Genomic DNA, 12,500 nt, shown 5'->3' with positions numbered 1-12,500 from the left:
TGATCTGTTTACAGTAGAAGTACAGTATAGTATCTGTTTACAGTAGAAGTACAGTATAGTATCTTTTTACAGTAGAAGTACACAGTAGAAGTACAGTATAGTATCTTTTTACAGTAGAAGTACAGTATAGTATCTTTTTACAGTAGACCTACAGTATAGTATCTGTTTACAGTAGAAGTACAGTATAGTATCTGTTTACAGTAAAAGTACAGTATGGTATCTGTTTACTAACCAATCTAACCTGAACCAAGTTAACCTGAACCAAGCTAACCTGAACCAAGCTAAACTTACCTGAAATAGTCACTGCAGTCACACAGGAGGGCCTTGTGGGCATTCAACTCAGTGCTGTTGACTTTAATAACCACATCACAGAACCTTCCCTCCAGACGCAGCTCATTAAGGATTGTACAGGACATTGTTTCCTTTTCCATGTGGGGATTTTTAAATTGTATCTACAGAATATATTCAAGCGTACAGACAAATAGCCGGAAACAACAAGTGAGATCTTCACTTGTCTTCTGAGATCTGAGAGCTACTGAGAGAATTGTTGAATATATACTGTAGACAAATGTTCTAGAATGTTCTATTATGACGTCATACTGTGCATAAATGTTCTAGAATGTTCTATTATGACATCATACTGTGACATCACATATGTTCTAGAATGTTTGATTATGACATCATACTGTGACATCACAAATGTTCTAGAATGTTTGATTATGACATCATACTGTGACATCACAAATGTTCTAGAATGTTTGATTATGACATCATACTGTGACATCACAAATGTTCTAGAATGTTTGATTATGACATCATACTGTGACATCACAACGGAACATGTTTGAGAGCCATTTGAATCATTTAAATAATATGTTGACATTAAAAAAGAACAAATAAAATGATAAAAAAAACTACATAAAACAATGATATAATAATAATAAAATATTTAAGTAAAATGTATAGAAATAAAGAAAAATAAGACAATGAAATAAAGATAATAATTCATTTAAAAGCTATTTTAAAAAGGTAAGTTTTGAGCAGTGCCAACCGAGTCTGCTGTCCTAACAGAAAAGTGTCTTTCAAGGATAAGTGAGCTCCTGCACTGATTATTATAGTTCAATATTCAATTATTTGATCACCAAAAACCACTAAAAAGCATAAAAAGGCCCCTCCCCGCCCAAAAAGGGCCCCCAAAAATAGCACAGGCCCAGTGCCCTTTTCAGCCGTTGAGCACCTGCCCCTCTAAAGTCCTGTGCACGTCCCTGTATATAATGTATATTGCCTGAACACTTTACGTATTTTTCACTTTTTCTATTTTATACCTTTTATCTAGCTCATACAGGAAAAAAAGCATTTCATGATAAAGTATTCTGTATTTTACTATGACAATTAATAAACAAAACTTGAAACTTGAAACTTGATCTGCTACAGTATTATTTCTTTTTTAGATATTTTTTTTGTTTAATTTTATTTCTTTATTTCGCACCATTTCAGCAAAACAGTAAAAACATTGGCCATGACAGAACGTGTATAAAGGTGCTGAGTAGAGGCCAGAGACCCAGATGGGCCTCAACTCATTAAATCATTGGATAAAAAAAAATTAAGTAAAGTGAAATAAGTTCATAAAACAATTTTCGTAACATTAAGATAATAATAAGATAATAATAATGATAACAATAATAATCAAAGTAATAATAATAATAATAATAATAATAATAATAATAATAATAATAATAATAATAATAATAATAATAATAATAATAATAATAATAATAATAATAATAATAATAATAATAACAAAACACAACATAATTAATAATTAGTCTAAACAAATTAACATGAAACTGTAAAACAAAGTGACATTAATGGTTTTATGAGATTGAAGCTATTCATTTAATAATGTATAATAATTAAGCTTGGATTTGAGTGATGAAATAGATGAGCAATTTTTTTTTTTTTTTTTATTATGGACGGTTTTGAATTCCAAATAGTAGGACTTCTAAATCTTATACTGAACTCACCTAATGTTGTGCGGAAGAAATTACGATGAATATTGTTTGATTTCCTCGTTGGATATGAAGAATGAATACAGTAGTAGTGTGTCACGTGGCTCGTGTCGTCCGTCAGGTGTACCAGTCGGACCCTTTCCCCGGCCTGTCCCTGGGGGCCCAGTACGCCGTCACCGTCATGTCACTGCCGGTGCCGCAGGAGTGGGACCGGTTCTACCACAAGAAGATCTTCTCCACCCGCAGTAAGACCCCCGAGCGAAGACACTTATTATTAATGACTTATTATTATTACTTATTATTGTTGTAGTGAAAGGGTTAAACATTTTGGGTATGCAATGTGGGGAAAAAAATTTAATAGCTCCATTTTTGCCCGATACTTAAGAGGTTAACACGACTACACCATATTTTATCTATTTATTACTTGAATATTTGCACTAATATCTCTACCTCATTTAGCTCCATTTTTGCCCGATACTTAACCGGTTAACCGTCTGTAGTGTGATAGTAAAGGGTTAACCTTCTATATTGTGGTAGTGAAAGGGTTAAGAGGTTAACACTACACCATATTTGATCTATTTAATCTATTTATTACACACATATTTGCACTACATCTCTACCTCATTTTTTGCACTTCTGCATTTTGTTCTTTAGTTTTGTATATTGTATATTTTGTGTATAGTGTTTGGTCTTTATTCTTTTAACTTTTTGTTCTTACTGTATGAAGCACATTCCCAGGGGGCTCATACAGAACCAAACATTTCACTGTAATGTACCTTATATGTGACAAATAAGACACAACTTGAACTTGAGCTCAGAGCCAAACACCGTCTCCGCACACGCACACGCACACACACACGCACACGCACGCACGCTCACACACACACACACACACACACACACACACACACACACACACACACACACACACACACACACACACACACACACACACGCGCGCACGCACGCACGCACGCTCACACACACACACGCACACACACACACACACACGCACACACACACACAGGCTTCATATCTCTCTTGATATTATCAGTTCAGTTCATAGAGTTCTTAGTTGCTGCTAGTGCTAACGAGTCCTTGGAATAAAAAACTATTCCAACCAAATTCCTCACTTAACCCTTTCACTACCACACTACAGAAGGTTAACCCTTTACTATCGCACTACAGACGGTTAACCTGTCTGTAGCGTGCTAGTAAAGGGTTAACCTTCTGTAGTGTGGTAGTAGTGAAAGGGTTAACCCTTTGTCGTGTGGCAGTGAAAGGGTTAACCTTCTGTAGTGTGGTAGTGAAAGGGTTAACCCTTTGTCGTGTGGCAGTGAAAGGGTTAACCTACTGTACTGTCGCAGTGAAAGGGTTAACCGGTTGGTAGTAGTGTGGCAGTGAAAGGGTTAAAGGAACACACCGACATTATGGGGATTATGCTCTCACCGTCTTCCCCAGAGTCAGGCGAGAAGATAGATACCAGTCTCCTCTCTGTGCGTTCAGTAGAAAGCTATCTGGGACGCGTGTATGCTTTCTACAACGCAGTTGGGCGATTTGCGATTCTGATTGGCCACTGACGTTTCTGGTCATGTGACATGTGCGCCCAATAGCGTGACGAGCTGTGTCTTTGCCCATTTACGCGTCAAACAGCCTGCAAAGCACCTGGCGTTCTATCGCCATGCTCTAAGACAAACTCTAACCTTAACCAACTTCGAAAGAGTGCCTAAGCTTAACCAGTGTAGACACTTGCGGTCCCAGGATTGGGCGTACATGTCACATGACCAGAAATGACCTGGCCAATCAGATTCGCAAATAGCCCAACTGCGTTGTAGAAAGCATACAAGCATCTGGGACTGGCTGCAAGCTAGCCTACTGTAACAGTAGCTTAGCACAAATGAATGGAAGAGGATATTGACGGGAGCGTATCTATGTTCCCCGGGTCCTATGTTCCCCGCTCCCGATAAAAAGGGTCCTATGTTCCCCGGGGTCCTATGTTCCCCGCTCCCGATAAAAAGGGTCCTATGTTCCCCGCTCCCGATAAAAAGGGTCCTATGTTCCCCGCTCCCGATAAAAAGGGTCCTATGTTCCCCGCTCCCGATAAAAAGGGTCCTATGTTCCCCGGGTCCTATGTTCCCCGGGTCCTATGTTCCCCGCTCCCGATAAAAAGGGTCCTATGTTCCCCGGGTCCTATGTTCCCCGGGTCCTATGTTCCCCGCTCCCGATAAAAAGGGTCATATGTTCCCCGCTCCCGATAAAAAGGGTCATATGTTCCCCGGGTCCTATGTTCCCCGCTCCCGATAAAAAGGGTCATATGTTCCCCGGGTCCTATGTTCCCCGCTCCTGATAAAAAGGGTCCTATGTTCCCCGCTCCCGATAAAAAGGGTCCTATGTTCCCCGCTCCTGATAAAAAGGGTCCTATGTTCCCCGCTCCCGATAAAAAGGGTCCTATGTTCCCCGGGTCCTATGTTCCCCGCTCCCGATAAAAAGGGTCATATGTTCCCCGGGTCCTATGTTCCCCGCTCCCGATAAAAAGGGTCCTATGTTCCCCGGGGTCCTATGTTTCCCGCTCCCGATAAAAAGGGTCCTATGTTCCCCGGGGTCCTATGTTTCCCGCTCCCGATAAAAAGGGTCCTATGTTCCCCGGGGTCCTATGTTCCCCGCTCCCGATAAAAAGGGTCCTATGTTCCCCGGGGTCCTATGTTCAGCCATTCTCAAACAGATTCAGAGAATCAATAGTTGCAGTCAGTCCTAAAGGAACACTTACATTCAACATGGTTATTGATCCTTTGCTCCGTGTTTCTTTCAAACACATTCCACATTGCTGGTGGGAAGGCCCGCTCCAGGATGAGATCAATTCCAGTGAAATATTAGGCTTAGTGTTTGTTTGAGCTTAAAAATAAATGATAAGTTGGTGACGGACAGGTTAACCATATTTAACATTGGACTAGATCAGTCCGTTTGCTCACAGATTTATAATAATAGTAAATATCATTCATACAGAAAACATGCACCATCTACACACAACTCTGTCGCTACAGTTTGAGAACCCGAGAACAGTTAGGACCCGGGGAACATAGGACCTGGGGAACATAGGACCTGGGGAACATAGGACCTGGGGAACATAGGACCTGGGGAACATAGGACCTGGGGAACATAGGACCTGGGGAACATAGGACCTGGGGAACATAGGACCTGGGGAACATAGGACCTGGGGAACATAGGACCTGGGGAACATAGGACCTGGGGAACATAGGACCTGGGGAACATAGGACCTGGGGAACATAGGACCTGGGGAACATAGGACCTGGGGAACATAGGACCTGGGGAACATAGGACCTGGGGAACATAGGACCTGGGGAACATAGGACCTGAGGAACATAGGACCTGGGGAACATAGGACCTGGGGAACATAGGACCTGGGGAACATAGGACCTGGGGAACATAGGACCTGGGGAACATAGGACCTGGGGAACATAGGACCTGGGGAACATAGGACCTGGGGAACATAGGACCTGGGGAACATAGGACCTGAGGAACATAGGACCTGGGGAACATAGGACCTGGGGAACATAGGACCTGGGGAACATAGGACCTGGGGAACATAGGACCTGGGGAACATAGGACCTGGGGAACATAGGACCTGGGGAACATAGGGATGACCCCGATATTGACCACTAGTTTCGCTTAAAACTCCGGGAGAGGTGTTTTTGGCCAACAGCTAGGCTAGTGGTCCCTATCCACTTCCATTCATTTGTGCTAAGCTTGAGGAAATTGGTATGTATCTTCTTGTGTGACTCTTGAGAAGCCGGTATTATGTCCTTTCTCACCACGGCTAGTTAGCCACAAACTAATGCAAAGTCAATGGGGTCAAGCTGCAGTCTGTACCAGCTGACCGAAGCTCTCTGGAATTTACTCACACAGTGCAACACAAAGTAGATTTCAGTGAGCTTCAGCCAGCAGGTACAAACTGGAGCTTGACCCCATTGACTCTGCATTGGTTTTGTGGCTAACTAGCCGGAGCTAGAATGAGGAACAGTGTTCCTTTGCACTGAGAAAGGACTCTACTCTACCTATCCTACAAAATCAGAACTATCCCTTAAACACGTTCACTTTTATATAATATATTATATACGGCTCAGGGCATCTACACTACCTGCTGTTAAACCGGTCCACCGGCTCCCTCGATAGGCCACGTTCTCTCACACATTACCGCAGTCCAAACCGTGGTGGTGGAGGAGGAGGAGTTATGGTAATAATTATGTGCATCACTGTTTTGCAGCGTGCGCTGAGAAGAACGGCCTGGAGCTGTGCAAGAGAGGTGAGCGAAAGAACGTCCTATAGTTAGCTGCCTCTTCACCACCGTCACTCAACTTCACCTTCACCACACTAGAGCTAGCAGTGTGACCTGCCCTGGTGTAACACCAACATGGTTTGATTGATTGATTGAAAACTGTATTAACAGATTGCAGAATGGGTACAATACAGTACGGCTCAATACACACAATTGTTAAGGGGATGCAGACCAGAGAAAGACGTTCGTCTTGTTTACATCAGGGTCCCCCATTTTCAATTCATCATAACATATATGACAAACATGACATACAGATAGCCAGTACTGCTACATCTATACATTTATGACATACCAGATCTACAAATACAGTACTGTTTGTGATACAAAAAGAGTCTAAAAAAGAGAGTATATACATTTGACGAAGAAACTGTACATTGGAGGAGGTTGGGTAGGTGGGGTGGGGGGGGGGGGAAACTACATTGGAGGTGGTTGGGTAGGTGGGGTGGGGGGGGGGGTAACTGTTGTACATTGGAGGGGGTTGGGTTAGGACCTTTACTGTACATTGGAGGGGGTTGGGTTAGGACATTTACTGTACATTGGAGGGGGTTGGGTTAGGACATTTACTGTACATTGGAGGGGGTTGGGTTAGGACATTTACAGGGGCCAGTTTCGAATTGCAGTCTCCCGTAGGTGCTCTTTGAGAGTGGTTTAGAAAGTGGGTAGTGATTCACAAGCTCTGGCTTATGGAGAATGTAGAAACATAGAAGCGGTAGCTCAGCAGTAGCAAAACGTTATAGTTTTAGTAGTATTCTTTATGTATCTGAAATGCAGGTAGTATTGTAGGTGACTATGTGACTTTGTAATGTGTGTTCATGTAAATGTCTGTATCTGTATACTTGTATTGTCCCAGTAACAGCAAGGATCATGATGGAAATACGTCCTGGACTTTATCACGTTATTCCGTCGGTTGAAAGCTAATACCGCCATTTGATTGACACACCGCCCGACCTATTACGTGCTTCAAATATTTGCGTCAGCTTCGAAAAAAGTTACCACCTCCGGTTTCGCCTCTCAATGACCGGAGAAATCACCACTGACGCTGAAAATGATTGACCGCTTGTGCATAGCCAAGTAAATTCGGAAAAGAATGACATCTTACTTGAGTTGTTTTATCTGAGACCGAGAAGTGGTAAAAGCGTACCGTACGCAAGAGAATGACCTGTCTCTCCGGAGCACAAACTGCACTGATCTGTTGTTGATCTGTTGGTGTGTGAGAAGGGGGTGAGAAGGGGTGGGGGGGGGGTGCATGTGACAAGAGATTAGTGGGGGAGGGGGAGAGGGGACTGAGATTGACTCCTCTCACCATTTTTTGGAAAAACGCCTAAACATACCATTTCATAAAGATAATGTAAAACACTCATTTTTTGTGATATTGTTAGCGACTTTGGACATGTTCCAGGTAAGACTTCAGGCTGTGGCCCCAGCAGTGTTTTCAGCTAATAACTATAGAGTAGATAGATCTGCAGGCATCTGTTTGCTAAATAATTCAGACGAAAATGACAATGAACTCTCTGACAATAGTGTTTCCTTTCATCTGCATCTGCTACAAATGGTTCCAGAATAGTGTCCAATTTACTTTCAGTATGGGCGTTTTATGCAGAATTTGCAGGACTGTTAAGTACTAAAAAGTTTAAATACAAACTTTTTTTCTGACTGTCTATTCTTCTGATAGCAGGTGTTTAATCAAAGATCCCCGCTTTCTAGTCTTGCACAAGGACCAATCAGCATGGGTATGGGCGGGTTCATTTTCCATTGATGGGGATTTGATTGGCTTTTTTTAAATAAAGCGCGGCCGCAGGATTAATAACGTCAACGTTAGTTCGGCCAGAGAAACAAATATACTAATTAAAATAGTTGGACCTGCGAGATTTGTACTTTGTACTTTGTAGGTCTGCATTTTAAATGTAAAGAGTAAAAAGTATGTTTTTTTCTCTGAAATGTAATTGAGTAAAAGTACAAGTATACAAACCTAATAATACTAGAGTAAAAGTACAAATCCCCCAAACAGTACTTAAGTATTGTAACGAACTAACAAAACCACTCTCAAAGTAACAAAACCACTCTCAAAGAGCACCTACGGGAGACTGCAATTCAAAACTGGCCCCTGTAAATATCCAAACCCAACCCCCTCCAATGTACAGTCCCCCCCCCAAGCAACCACCTCCAATGTACAGTTACCCCCCCCCCCCCACCCCATATTTAGCAGAAACTGAGGCGCCTATGTGAACAAAGGACAGAGAGTTCTCTGTGGAGAAATACAATAATAAAAAATTATAATAACTAAATAGAAACAGCAATAGGTCACTTACACACATGCACCTGCATGGTTAAAAACAGTATTCACTCACTCACTTGTCAAATAAACTAAACTAAACTAAAGCTTTATTGCGTTGGCTATAGGTCCTCTGAGACACAGCTGCATGTTTTTAAAACCACCGTAAGATATGATTCAAAGAGTAACAAAAAATCTATAAACATCATTTCCAGTTCCAGAAACTGGAACTCCCTCCTTCCCCCCCCCCCCAAGACATCAAGACACTCGAGAGTCGAGTCAACCACCCCATTCCAAATGAAGCGTATACATAGGCCTACTACTGTACGTCTTTTTATTTGTCCACTTTCATGGACATTTGTCTTTGGCTTCACCAGGGTTGCAATCAACCAGACAACAGAGTGCGAACACCACACAGGCACAAAAGACATTGGCCCAAAACAGCCCAATACATAGACAAAAGAAGAAAAACAACAACACAAACACAAACACACGCCTTGTCCCGATTCTGAAGTACATATAACTCGGACAATTGTTTTTGTGGTTTCCCCATAACTTTACTGATATGGATTAGCTGTTGGCCAAAAACACCTCTCCCAGAGTTTTTAAGTTAGGCTAGCTGGTCCATATCTGCTTCCGTTAATTTGTGCTAAGCTATAGGCTAGCTTGCAGCCGGATAGCTTCCTACTGAACGCGCACAGAGAGAGGAAACTGGTATCTATCTTCTCGTCTCTCTCTGGAGAAGATGGTGAGCTGATGTCCCATAGCATGTTCCTTTAACTATGAATGAACACAACACTCTTAACTTACCATCTTTAGATAAGGTTTTAAATCAGTGTGTCCCTCTGAAAACATAAAACAAAGTCTACTATTACATATTTGAAATATAACAGGCAAGTGATTTCTCCTGGAAAGTACAAAACATTTAAAATAAAGAACATAATAATCATTGTCATCATTTTCTCCTGTCTTGTTTTTGTAGACTGGTACCCCAAACACATTGCGGTTCAGCAGGAAGGAAGTGATGTCGTCGTGACCTTTAACCTGGCCCCTCCAGGCCTCGGCATCCGGCGCTACTTCTCACTGTGTTACGGGGACGGCAAGAAGAAATACATGGACATTGAACCTGTGAGTGTTTTTGTATACGGTATACTTTTACTCTTACTCATAGTAGGGCTGACCCCTATTAATCGATTAGTCGACTAATCGGTCGAAAGGAGCCGTAGTCGACTGGCCAACCTCTTAGTCGAATATATTAAAAAAATAAAAATAAAAAATATGAATTTTATTTTATTTTTATCATTCTTTCCAAAATAAAAGAGGCCTAGAAGCGTGGCTAACGCTAATGGCGCGCATACCAGAGGCTAACTGCCAAAGAAAACAGGCCAGAGGCACTGAAAGAGGATTCCACCCGTCTAATGAACACACTAGACTAGACAAATATCAAGATGTATCCATCAGTGGACCAATTGCATGCTTTTGCAGAGGACAAGAAGCCTTCAGTCGACTCCTTCAGACATTAAGCACCCCCACAGCACAAATGGAATGATAAAAAAATAAATAATATATATATATAATACTTTTTTTTAAGTCGACCAATAGTCGACTAACGGCACATTTTGGCGAATCCTAGTCGACCATCCAAATCCTTAGTCGGGGACAGCCCTAACTCATAGTATATATTCAGATTCAAATGTTGTAACGACCATATTCATTGTAACGTATAATATAACCGATAGGGCTCTTTCAGCTCCTTCCCTCAGGGAGGAGATACCGGCGGTCCATACATGCGAAGAGTTCAAGATTTATGAACAGCTTTTTCCCCCAAGCAGTCGGACTGTTAAACTCTCATCGACTGTCCCTCACGTGCACCGTGCACTTTACCTGGACTTGATAACCACTATGTTTACCACTCATCATGCACTTTATTATTTAAAATATTCGGTTATATGTACAGTGTTATGTGTTACATGTATGTTGTACTACGGTCTGTGGGAGCTCCCCTGAAATTTTGTTGTATACTTGTGTGCAATGACCATTAAAAGTCTATTCTATTCTATTCTCTTCTATTCTATTCTATTCTACAGACCCTCATCTGCACCTTTGTTTCTATCGTATTTTTGTATTCCGATAATTATATTGTCTACACCGTTTATTGTTTTCCTCATATTTTTATATTCAGATACAATTGTATTGCCTATATTTATCTTTCAGTCTTTCTACTATTACCCTGCCCATACCTGTACCTCTAAATCTAAATGTTGTATTTTGTCTCGTCTTGACAGTTCTCACAAATAATTCTGTGGGGCTTTTCCTTCATTCTTCTTATTGTCGTTAGTCATTAAAGGAATCGGCTTACCGTCTTCTCCAGAGAGAGACAAGAAGATAGATACCAGTTTCCTCTCTGTGCGTTCAGTAGAAAGCTATCTGGCTACACGTTAGCCTAGCTTAGCACAATGAATGGAAGCGGACATGGCCGGTTAGCCTTCGGGGAGAGGTGTTAGTTGGACAATGCCTAGGCTAACCGGCACTGTCCGCTTCCATTCATTGTGCTAAGCTAGGCTAACGTGCAGCCAGATAGCTTTCTACTCAACGCACACAGAGAGGAAACTGGTATCCATCTTCTTGTCTCTCTCTGGAGAAGACGATAAGATAATTTATCAAAATATTGGCGTGTTCCCTTAAGATATGAAACCCATAGACAACCCATACAAAAACATATAAAAATGGACGTTAACACTGTAGCCTCACATATACTGTACGTTGGCGGTTTGAAAAACTGATTTGTGCTCAGCTCAGCCAGTGCTTTGCCTGCTGTAAATTGGATGGATTTTTTTTAGACAAATAAGACACAAATACTTAAAAAGTGATGAGATTACATTATTGAGTTGGCATAATTATGTTACAGATTACAATTGAGTAATAATCAGTTCAACCAATAATCAATAACCTTCCCATCTCTTTAAATTTTTATTTGCCGTGTTTTGTTTTGCTTGTCTTATACAATCACATACATTATTTACAATAAATAACTGTATAACTCTTCCCTAGGATTCCACCAAGAACTCAACTCATCACAGTTACCGCCTGCTTGAGCTGCGGGAAGGAACTAATTATACCTGCGAGGTAAGACAGCAGGGTGATCAATACAACGTCAAGGTCAAGTTTATTGGTATATGTCCCAAACTGGGCAATTCATGTTACAACCATTCATTGTATCCACACTGTTAAATTTTTATAAATGTTTTATTTCTGTTTTTTCTTTTTCTTATTATCGTAATTTGTATTACTAATTACATACTGTATTCGTATTCTGTTGTCTAGCGGCCATTCATTTGACAGATGAATTATGATAAATTGAAAATGGGGGACCCTGATGTAAACGAGACGAAAGTCTTTCTCTGGTCTGCATCCCCTTAACAATTGTGTGTATTGAGCCGTACTGTATTGTACCCATTCTGCAATCTGTTAATAACATTTTCAATCAATCAATCAATCAATCAATCAATCAATCAATCATCAATCAATCAAACAGCTAATGGGGGTCCTAATGAATGGGGGTCCTTTTTTTTTTTACGACAGATAGCTGCTAATGAGGTGGATGCTGTAAGGAAAACATTCGGTGTTCAGGTCACGCACCTGAAACATGGTAGGTAAGAGCTGGAGGAGGGGATGTAGATGGTACTGAGACCAGAGAGAAGAGCTGTAGGAGGGTGTAGATGGTACTGATGTAACGGAGGTGAATGAATGAATGAATGAAAACTTTATTTAACAGATTGCAGAATGGGTACAATACAGTACGGCTCAATACATACAATTGTTAAGGGGATGCAGACCTGAGAAAGACGTTTGTCTTGTTTCCATC

General features: G+C 41.3%; 1 protein-coding gene across 1 annotated transcript in view; it reads left to right on the top strand.

Moving 5' to 3' along the window:
- LOC311227590 (interleukin-17 receptor D) overlaps nt 1–12,500 on the top strand; it is a gene marked incomplete at both ends in the record, with an annotated part of 60,589 nt that overhangs the window by 26,549 nt on the left and 21,540 nt on the right. The window contains 2 exons of the mRNA XM_084313310.1: nt 2,131–2,254; nt 9,618–9,763. Coding sequence (XP_084169436.1) covers nt 2,131–2,254; nt 9,618–9,763 — 270 coding nt within the window. The remainder of the gene's footprint in view (nt 1–2,130; nt 2,255–9,617; nt 9,764–12,500) is intronic.

Source organism: Notolepis coatsorum (genome assembly GCF_963971535.1).
Source record: "Notolepis coatsorum genome assembly, chromosome: 4".
In the NCBI taxonomy this organism is placed as follows: Eukaryota; Metazoa; Chordata; class Actinopteri; order Aulopiformes; family Paralepididae; genus Notolepis; species Notolepis coatsorum.
The sequence above is the reverse complement of the archived record's forward strand: the minus strand, read 5'-3'. Positions and strand labels throughout refer to the sequence as shown.